At 47.3% G+C, this 11,035-nt stretch overlaps 1 protein-coding gene across 1 annotated transcript in view; it reads left to right on the top strand.

Moving 5' to 3' along the window:
* Nucleotides 1-1,363: 1,363 nt before the first annotated feature.
* The window catches only part of STARD7 (StAR related lipid transfer domain containing 7), a 28,775-nt gene continuing 19,103 nt past the window's right edge, over nucleotides 1,364-11,035 (top strand). Inside the window, exons 1-2 of the mRNA XM_081921340.1 lie at nucleotides 1,364-1,525; nucleotides 4,771-5,214. Coding sequence (XP_081777466.1) covers nucleotides 4,790-5,214 — 425 coding nt within the window. The 5' untranslated portion in view covers nucleotides 1,364-1,525; nucleotides 4,771-4,789. The remainder of the gene's footprint in view (nucleotides 1,526-4,770; nucleotides 5,215-11,035) is intronic.

The raw sequence follows: 11,035 nt of genomic DNA, 5'->3' as shown, positions 1-11,035 counted from the left end.
GTCAGTGTCCCGTGCACCAGAAGTGGCTTAGTCATGTTGGCCACAGAACCAGGAAAAGCTGTCTGTGGACAAATGCCAGCTCCCTCAGCTTGAAAACGGAGATGAGTGCCGCACCCTAGTCAAATTTGACTGGTCTTAACTGTCCTGGGTTCTTTTATCTTACCTTTACAAATATTGTTGTTTTGAAGATCCTGATGGGAGGGAAGTTTTCCCTGTGATATGATAACTTCACATTTAATAAAAACTTCTTGTTAGATTTGTTATCTTTAAAATTCTGGATCCATGTAGCGTATTCCCCATTATGGCAATATAGCAGTGCAAAATGATTCAAACATGTGTTCAAAGCCTATGAGAATTATTGAAAATCTAGGATTAAAAGTTTTACTGAAACTGATTTTGATTGCTGCCTACAAGGGAGAATACATCTTTTAACGTTTCCTCTACTGCCATTTCAGTGCAGGGATGAATGCTGCACTACTACAACTCCCATCACCAGTTTATTTGCCTGCCTGGCTGCTGCTGGGAGTTGGAGCCCAGCAATGTCTGGAGGGTCGCAGGTTCTCCTTGTTGTAATGGAAGCGTGTGGCTTCTAAGCTCCGGGTCCCAGCAGGAGTTCCAAGTTTTTGAAATATTAGCCTCCGAACCTGGTGGAGAGGGAGCAGAAGGAGCAGCGTAGTAACATTAATTAATTGAACTTGAGTAACTCATGATTGCCTAACTCATAATTGAGCTCAGGATGACGTGTACAAGGGACTGCCGTGTTCTTACACCAACCCTTTGAGTTAGGAGGGCCTCAAGGCTGGCTGGGGATTGGGACGCTGGTGTCCCGCCTCAACCATTATCCTGCACTGCCTTTTCGGTCGCTTGTACGCAAAAATAAATAAATAAATGCAGAAGGGTGAAATGTTTTCCTCAGTACATGAAGATTTAGCAAAGGGTGGTGGTAGCGCTTGCTGATTTTCATACCCGGCGCAGTTACGCCGTTCTTAAGTGCGATAAGACGCTTTGTTTTTGAAGCTGGGTGTGGGGGGAAAAGGCGTCCACATTTGAGTGGGCGGCGGTGGCCTGACCTTACAAAAAACACAGCCAGTCCTCCAGCAACGCACGCAGGCATCGCGAGGGGCAGCCCCGAGTGGGGACCTGCTGTCTCCAAGGCGCCCTTGAGCGGGTCACAAGGCAGAGAGGAGGGCTGGCGGCGGCTGACAGCAAGATCAAACGAAGAAGCTGGGGCAGCCGAACTTGCTGGCTGCGGAAAGAAGACGGATGCCCCTCTTCTCCAACCGGACGGCGAGGACGGTGAGGGAGCGGCCAATGGCGGGGCGCTGTCGAAGGACCGGCGGGCGGGGCCTAGAGGGCAGGGGGCGGGACGCAGCGCGCGGAGCGTCGCTGGTGCGGAGGCTTCTTGGCTGTGAGGGAAGCGGAGGGCGGCAGGCTGGAGCCACCCGGAGCGCGTCGCCTCTCAGTCCGCTAGGCCGCTGGGCGCGGGTCGCCCCTGGCAACCGCGAGAGGGGCCGGACGTCGCCAGGTGAGTCGGGGCTGAAGGTCGCCCGCCGCCGGTTCTGCCGCAAAACAGCGAGTGGAAGCGGCGAGGGCTGCAGCCTCCGGGCGGGCGGGAGGGCTCGGGAGTCGGTGCCGCCGAATTCTCGGGGAGGCCCTAGTTTGGCGGGAAGAGGCTCCTTAGGAAGAACCGGCAAGCGAAGTCCCTCACGTCTCCCCCCGTTAAGCGGCCTGGGCCTCTTTCCTTCCCTGCCCAGCCTGGCCCTTCCTTTCTCCCCTCTAGCCCAGAAGGGGCGCTTCTGCGTGCGGGGCCCTCTTGCCTCCTTCTGCACGCCTCTCAGTGGAATGCCAGCACACGCCTAGGCCAGAGCGCAGGTCGCGGGCGCGACAGGGGGGTGCCTCGCTGGGGGCCGGAGTAGAGCTGCTTGGCGGGCCACGTGATCTTGTTACTATGTTGTGTGTTTTTATACTGTGGTACCTCAGCTTAAGTACTTAATTCGTTCTGGAGGTCCGTTCTTAACCTGAAACTATTCTTAACCTGAAGCACCACTTTAGCTAATGGGGCCTCCCGCTGCTGCTGCGCCGCTGGAGCACGATTTCTGTTCTCATCCTGAAGCAAAGTTCTTAACCTGAGGTACTATTTCTGGGTTAGCGGAGTCTGTAACCTGAAGCGTATGTAACCTGAGGTACCACTGTACTGTGTTTAGGGCTGGATAATTTCTAGTTTTCGATATCACAGTATAATGCCAGCTAAACATCGATATCCCAATGTATCACCATGTCTGAAATAAGGTTGGATCTTATAATAATCTAGGAAAATATTGAAAAGAATAAAAATCTAAAATTGATGCGTTTAATTAAATGGAAAATTACACAGTGATAGCATGTTTAACTAAATCATTAAAGATTTCTGGAGAATCTATTACTGTTCTGTTAAGGGCTTTATATACCCATAGTTACACCTTGAATTTGGCCCTGTGACAAATTAGGAACTGGTGCAGATCAAGTTTAGAAAGTCAGGTAGACAATCTGTAGCATTTCTTTTTCTCCTGTGGTGAATTGGGTGCAGTTCCTATGCCACTAAGAAGGCTGATCTAGAGATTTGGACCTAGATTCCTGAAGGAAGCTTTGCTATTTACTTGCTTTATGACCTAAGGAATATTGCTCTTCGCTTCCGTTCTTTGTTGTAACCATCTCATGTGCCACTCAAAGCCTTTATAAATAATTTGCAAATTTAAATATTTCCATGTAAAGAATTTGGAGGAAAGCAATTTTTTGGTGTTTTTGTTTACTCAGAACTTTATCAGCAAACAAAGTAGCCCAAATAAAGATTATTAGTGGTTTGCAGGCAGGATGATCTAGGCTGTATCCAACAGTCATACTTAGTAGACCCCTTTAATTTCATTATTCCATTAATTTCATTATTCCATTACTTTCAGTGGGTTTCCACTGAGTAGAATTTAGTTGCTTACTACCCTCTGTCCAGGACACACAAAAGGCCTCAAAAGACTTACAGGAGGAAGGGTCTTTGCATCTGACTAGATGAGTTGGAGGGCTTCTGTAACCTTAAGGCATGCTAATGTCTAATCTTCAAAGCAGCTGTATTAAATCCCAAATTTTCTGTGACACCTGAAAGAATTAGGCTGCACTTATTTGGGACTAATCTCCATTCAACTCACAATGTAGGTTAGGGCTGTAAGTGGCTTACTGTGGTCCTGTCACAGAATCAATGGCTGCTTGTCAGCACAGAATTGCGAAGGCTGATAGGAATGTCAGTTTTAAGATTGCACCCAGAGCTTCCTGCTCCTGTCCACAAACTTCTTGGCCATTAAGGGGCTAACAGGTTTGTGCTTGGGATCAGCTACAGCAGCTGAAAGAGAAAAGCAATTGCTGCTCATTTATCTGTTACCTAAATATTCTTGTGCAAACCCTGAAGCAATCCTGGGTGAGGGTGTTCCATTGCAGCTGCTGCAGAATACCTTGTGTGCAAAAAGATGCCCGTCAAACACTTCTTCCTCTTTCATGCTTAGAGTACAGACGTGACTATTAATGGTCCTGCACCAGGGTCATTGCTGGGTGATTGTTAAGCTTAGGCTGTTTGAAAGACTGAAAGCTAATGCTGCTAATACAGATTACCTGCCAGGTTTTGCTGTATTGTGAAAGCAAGGTGGAGCTGGGAGAGAGCCTGTTTATTTTTGGCTCCTTCTCTGATTGGAGAGGAGGTCAAGTCACTGGAAAATTGTGGGAGGGTGTTTCTCCAGTTTGATAAACAGAATTTCTGGCAAAGGAATGCAGTGAACAATTTGCCCCTTTCATTTGATTTGTGTAGTTTGGTGGTGTTTATTCTATTTCTTCCCCGCAAGCCATATCAATGATTCTACTGCTTTTAGGGAGACACATTTTTTTAGATAAACTACTTGCTCAAATCTTGGAAGCAAGCTTTCAAAATGACACTTTTCAGACTAATCCCCCCCTCCACCTTTTCTGTATTCTTCCTGTTGACTATTACTGTGCTGGCTGACAGAAGCTAATCATTAATTTGTATATTTTCTTGTGGATCTGCCTGGTATCCACTTGAAGAAAAACTGTGCTTGAACAGAAGGGAAAGTTAGAAACCACAGATTAAACAATGCATAAGCTGACCTATCTGCTGGTGTATTATAAATTTCCTGGCCACCTTCTCTTTTGGCCTAAATGAGCTTGCTTAGTCTAATTTCAAGCAACTGAGTAAATTCTGTTTTAAAATAAATAGAATGACTTAACTAAAATAGTAACGGCAATTGTGCTTTGGGAATAACAGCACACTAATCCTCTTGGTTGTGCTATATGTTAATTGGATGAAGTGGCTTGTGATTTCATCTATAAAACACAGCAGGGCAAAATAATTTTTAGAAACTTTTTGCTATGCAAAATCATGCATACTCACACTGAACAAAGCAAGGGTCTGTTATGGTGAGAGCTTTTAAAAATTGCATTACTGTCATTCAGGTAACTGAAATTCCATAGTTGCTCTTCATCTATTTGATGTTAGTGAGGTAAATAAGTCTTCTGTCAAGGTTTTGATGGATTGTTGGTGGGAGGTAGTGGTGCTTTCCAATGTGGCTACACTTGCTTCTTTGATCCTTTGGTGGCTTTTGGAAGCCTAGCGTGAGACTAAAGCCTGGGAACGGCAGAGCTGCAAAGTTAGTAGGGCATATTCTCAGCACGTAGGTGTGAAAGACTTCTGTTGGCATCTTTTGTGACTAATTTTCTGTTCTGATCTCTCTTCCCAAGTCCGTGAGGCTTGGCAGGAATGTTCCACCCACTTCATTGGAGGCCTCCCTCCAGCATTTATTCCTACTGCATGAATACTGCCCGCTTCATCGGCTACAAAGGGAAACTACAACTTGTTTGGCAAAATGAGAAGTCCTTGAAAGACAGGTACCAGTGGCTGCTCACCTGGCTACGGAAAGGAACAGAGCAATGTCCAAGGCAGAAAAAACTACTCTCGCTGCTGGCCAACCAGTGCAGCTATGTGACCGGCCATAGGGTCCTGCGTGCTCAGCAGATTGGACAGCTGTACAGTAACATCTACTCTGAGAGAACACGCAAAAGCCTCTTCAGCTCCTTGTGGCGCAAGTTCCTAGGGCGTTATACCAGTGCCTGCAAGCTGATGGCAGCCGTCACAGGTGTGTTCTTGTGGGAAGAGGAGAGGATCAAAGAAGAGGAGCTGAAAAGGTGGGTCTTAATTTTCCTTCTAAGGGCCATTATAGGCAGAAAACATTGTATGCTCTTTAATTTTGTGGATAACATGGCATATTCCTTTTATTTCTGTTTTCATGTTTTGCTCTAAAATTAGTATTTCAGTTTCTTTGATCTGTATTTTTGGAGGCAGTGCCAGATGAGGTGGAATATTTACGTCGTGGTTCCCTCCCAAATAAATGGTTGTTGCTCTATGGATGACTATACAAACTTTATCTTTTTCTCTGTCAAATGAAACTTGTGACTGAGTTGGGGAGGAGGAGCCTTGTCCCTTTAGTGGCACAATAGTTCTTCCGGGTCTACTGGACAACAGTGGGGCAAGACTGACCAGCTCCTGGCTTGGAGGACTGGCCAGTGATTCTTTTATAGTGTCCTTTGAATAATAGGGCTGTGTGTAATCTTGCTGCAGTTTGAAGTTGGCATTCCTGTTAATTGGTATTCAAAAAAATTATAAGTCATCCTTGGCTAGGAATATTTAAATACTCAAGCAAAGTGATAATAGGTAGAGAAGTGATAGATGGGTAGTAATAGGTGTGATGGCTTATGGCTTACAGTCAAGGCGCAGAGGTTTCATCATCCTACATAGTCTCAAATAGCTGAAATTGTGTTTTCTAAACTTCTGTCAGGAGCCGGAGTCCGGCATAGTTCAGCAATAAAACGCCCGGCTTCAGTTAAGTTAACTCTATTCAAAGAAACCAAAACAGTACAGGCTTTTCCCCAGTAGGTCTTTCCCAAATTGTGGCAGTTGTGAAGACTAAAGATCCCTGCCTTTCCACCGCTGTCTAAGGCAGTGTTTCCCAACCTTTTTTGGGCAAAGGCACACTTGTTTCATGAAAAAAATCTCGAGGCACACCACCATTACAGCCCCGTGACGTCAGCGCACAGCGTCACGCCGGGAGGGACGCAGGAAAGTGTAAGATTCAATTTTTTCCCCTCCCCCTTGCCTTCCTTCTGTGCCAACCGCCAAAAAGCCAAGAATCGCGGGACCGCCGGCGGAGGGGGGGAGGGCGAGCGGAGGCAGCGGCGAGCCCCGTTCCTCCCCATCCGCCCCATTCCGTGCAAGGAGCGCGAACAGGTGTGAGAAGGGGGTCAAACCTGCGGGTCGGCGCCGGGGAACCTCCAAGCTTTGGGGGTGGGGGGGAGGAGGCAGCAAAGCGAGGCAGGAAGGAGAGCGCGGCTTGGCGAAGTACTCGGCGGCGAAGGCCAGCAGGTCTGGCGGCCGGTGCCGCAGCACCTCCACCGTGTAGCCCTGCAGCAGCTCAGTCAGACCCGGCGGGATCTCGTTGCTCATCTTGTAGCCGAGGCGCGTGGGAGACTCAACGGACGGGCCCGGGAGAGAGAGAGAGACAGAGAGAGACACACGACGGAGAGAGAGCGGGAGTCCCTGCTCGCCGTCGCCACCGCTACAACTACTGTGGCGGTTGGTCGTGGTCATCGCCGCTGCCGCCGCCGCCCACCTCTATCTATCTCTCCCCCTCAGCTTTCTACGCGGGCCTCGAGCCGGAGGTGGGGGGTGGCCGCCGCCGCTTTCTCCGCCTCCACGTCCTGCCTCCTCCTTCTCGAGCCCTCCGTCAGCCCTGAGGGAACTGCCGCGCTCGCGCCGCCGCTCTCTGACACGCGAGAAAGAGAAAGGAACGGAGCGGCGGGGTAGTTGGGGGAAGGAGGGGCCGGAATGGAAGCGCAAGGCGAGCTGCGCATGCCCAGCAGGAAGCGGCGGAGAACGCCACAGAGAGAGAGAGAAGCAAGGGAGGGTGGGGAGTGGGCGGGAACACGCTTCATGCGTCACAATAACGGACAAGAGGCGCTCGAGGGATAGATTAGGACCTAATTTGACTTTTACAAAAAAAAATAATCTTTCGAATTTTCCCCGCGGCACACCAGGCAACGTATCGCGGCACACTAGTGTGCCGCGGAACACCGGTTGGGAAACACTGGTCTAAGGTTCCTTCCCCAGCAAACTAAGGCTCCTTTGTCTTGTTTCTCTATGCTCCACCCTCTTCATTTCTCTGCGTCTTCTAGGACACCAGGGGGGAAGAGAGCTGATCACAGCTTCTAACACATCCTCCCCCCAATCTTCTCCCTTTGGCCACCTGTCCTCATCCCATCACCAGTCCCCTGGCTCTGAGCCTTCCTCCTGTGGGGTTCCCCAACTGGGCCTCCCACCACTTCTCTGCATCCAACCAGTCCATGACAACTATGTATCTATTTTGAACACCAGTAAATGTTTCTATGATTGGTTGGCTCTAGATAGGTTGGCATAGCAATTTAGCACTAGTTAACTTTCCTTTTAAAATCTACTACTTTTTTCTTCACTATACTATTTAGCCCCTGATGCATTTTTTTTTAAAAAAAAACCAGAGGTGTTCTGCTCAGATGTGTGGCTTTTTGGATTGCCTGCATTGTACATTTTTTTGGGGGGGGGGTCAATTCCAGATTTAGTAGTGGGTATATAAGGCCTGTTGAGAATCTCCCCTGACCTCAACGGGGCATCTTTAAATGAAACACCCTGTGCAGCTGTCCACAGGCAGTGAAGGATAGACTACAGACTCTGTATTTGGAAATGGCTAATCTCCAAAGGCTAGACTGTAATTTGTGAAGGAGGATATTACCCTAACTAAATCTCATTTGGCTGACTATGAGTCTGCCCTTTAAAAGTGTTCGGAAACTTTAGTTGGTCCTGAATGCTGAGGACAGGGTCCATTTTGGAGGGCACATGACTCTATTGTTTGAATAATATAACTGACATTGCAGGCATTTCCATGAAAAAATCACAGTGCTTTTTATGGCTTTTAAAGCCTCTAATGGCTTAGGATCAAGATACTTGATGGATTCCCTTCCCCTGTATGGAAGTGCCTTGCTTCTAAGATCTCTGTGTACTGCAAACATTTGAAGTGAGGATGTATAATAGGGCCTTTACAGCGGCTACACCAAGTGTTTGAAACTCCTTCCCAAGGGAAACCCAGTCCGTCACCCTGGGCAACTGTTTCTTCCATAAAATGGGTGTCCTGGGAAACTACAAACATAACTTCTGATGACCGTTTCCAAAATAATAATAAAAATGACAGGTTTTAAAATCCAAATTGCCTGAGTGTTCCTATCCTTCCAAAAGCCTGGGCAATTAAAAATGTCTTCAAATTCTGCCTGAACATATTCAGATTAGGAAAGTGCCTGATCTACTAGGGGAGGGAATTCAGAGACAGGGTGCTGCCGTGGAGAAAGCCCTCTCTCAGATTTGCCCCCTCCTTGCCATCTGCTGCAATAGAAAACTACAAGCTGGGGCATACATTGAGCTTTTTGTTCAAGCAGGTCTTTGACTTGAGGGGGTGATTGTTTGCCTTCTGCAGATTTTTATTAGTGGCTGCTCTCTTATTTTGTTCTGTTGTTGTTGGAGGGCAGGGTTAGGGGGTACATTGTGTGTGCTAGCTGCCATGTATGGGGAGCTTGGGTACACATTTAATAATAATGTTGTCCTGAAGGAGCAATGTGGCTTACTTGATGTTTGATTGTGGGGAGGAATGGGAGGATTTCCCAAAAGGTGACTCCATAATGTTCCACAAACATTGGGCCATGTTGGGGCCTCTTTGGACTTCGCAAGTGTTCCCCTCCCTTGCAACCATCCTAGTCAACCTCTTTATTTGAGCACTAGATAGGAAAGAGTTTTACTCCTCTGATTGGGTATTTGGGATCAGAATTGTTCTATTACTGTATTTTTCCCTCTATAACACACAGATTTTTTCTCCTAAAAAGGAAGGGGAAATGTCTGTGCGTGTTATTGAGCGAATGTGTGGTCCCTGGAGCCAAATGGCAAAAAAAATCAGGCAAAAATCAAATCGCGCGTCTCGGAGAAGGGAAACCTGAAAAGAGGAAGCGGCTGCTTTCCTGCATTCTGCCTCAGGGTCTTACTGCCCACCCACCTCTGTTTCCTTGCTGTGTTTGCTCAAACGGAACAAAGAGCAGGGAAAGCCCCTCCCCTCCAGGCAAGCAGAGGGGAAAGCAGAGTGCTGCTGAAAACATGCAGGAGAGAGAGAGAGCGCGCGAGAGAGAGAGCTGGCTGGCTTGGGTGGGTAGTTGAGGGAAAACTTTTGCCTTCCTTTCCTCCCGTTATACCCCTCTCCTGCATTCTTAGCCAGCTGCTTCTCTGCACACCCCTCTCGTGCTCCTTGTCCGTTCTGTGTTTTTCCTTCCCTCCCCACTTAAAATGTGGCTAAAAAGCATGGATCCACATGGATCCTCAGGATCTTTGCATTGGGTCACCCCAAATTCACCATCAGATCACATAGCATGTCCATGGCTACAGCCTGCCCCCCCAAAATCACGCACCCACTGTTGCCTGGGGCTGCAATGGTGCAAAAACGTGGTTACAAAACATGGATCCACATGGATCCTCAGGATCTTTGCATTGGGTCAGCCCAAATTCACCATCAGAGCACATAGCATGTCCATGGCTACAGCCTGCCCCCCCCAAAATCACACACCCACTGTTGCCTGGGACTGCAATGGTACAAAAACGTGGTTACAAAGCATGGATCCACAGGGATTCTCAGGATTTTTGCATTGGGTCACCCCAAATTCACCATCAGATCACATGTCTGTGGCCACAGCATGAAGCACAAAAATGATACATCCACTGTTTCATTCAGAATGTTTTTTCCCTTGTTTTCCTCCTCTAAAAACGATGTGCGTGTTATGGTCAGGTTATAGAGCGAAAAATACAGTAACTCTTGTCATGAGTAGCTGTGTGTGTATGAGTACGCTTGCAAGCATTTAGCTAATTATGGTAAAGAGTGGGGTGAGTGATTAGTATCTGGGATAAAAAGAATGGAGTCTGGTTTACAGTATTTCAACAGCAGCAAAAACAACCTAGGAGAATCCTCCTTGGATGATGTGTTTAGTAGCCTATAAAACCAACTGCACTGTCAATGGAAACTTTTTGCAGCTGTTAAGTGGCAGATGATATTGTGGGAACAGGATAGGTCTGCATATCTCTTGGGGATGATGAGTTGATGGTGGTAGGAGTAGTAATAATAATAATTTTATTATTTATGCCCCAGCCAGCCTGGGCATCTTCCAGCACATATAAAAACATAATAAAATGCCAGACATTAAAAACTTCCTGATACAGGGCTGCCTTCAGGTGTCTTATAAAAGTTGTGTAGTTCTTTATTTCCTTGACATCTGAAGGGAGTGTGTTCCACAGGGAGGGCGCCACTGCCAATAAGGCCCTCTGCCTGGTTCCCTGTACTTTCACTTATTGCAGTGAGGGAGCCGCCAGAAGGCCCTTGGAGCTGCACTATCCTTGAACCATCTTCATTCTCCCAATAAGGGCAGTAAAATAGGGCTGGCAATTCCTCCCCTTAAATCCCAGTTTGAGGGGATTTTGCCGTTTGTCTTGCAGAGGTGCAGTTTATTTTCAGTTTAAACTATCTTTGCAACCAGAAATATGGCTTCCCATGCCCTATCTTGACTTGCCTCCGCGCTGATTTCTAAAAGTATTTAATATGCCACATAACAACAGTTTTCTGTAAGTGACTTAACTGTTATAAAAACATTGAAATCATTACGTCCACCAGTGATTCATTAAGTTAATAACCAGCAATAGACCCATCACTCTAATTTATCTCTAATTCTCTTGCAAAACATGTCTCTCCCGTATTGGTCTCTGCAGCCACAACAGGCACTGTAACTCCAACGGTTTGACTTTACCCCAGATGGTGCCCTCTTCCATTGTTTCTTGAGGCAGACGGATGCCAACAACAACCTAGAGGTAAAAACCTGGGAATGGCTGGCTTGCCTTCCA

The sequence above is a fragment of the Podarcis melisellensis genome, assembly GCF_964234715.1.
Source record: "Podarcis melisellensis genome assembly, chromosome: 8".
Lineage (NCBI taxonomy): Eukaryota > Metazoa > Chordata > Lepidosauria > Squamata > Lacertidae > Podarcis > Podarcis melisellensis.
Note: the sequence above shows the minus strand (reverse complement) of the source record. Positions and strands in the feature narration are given on the sequence as shown.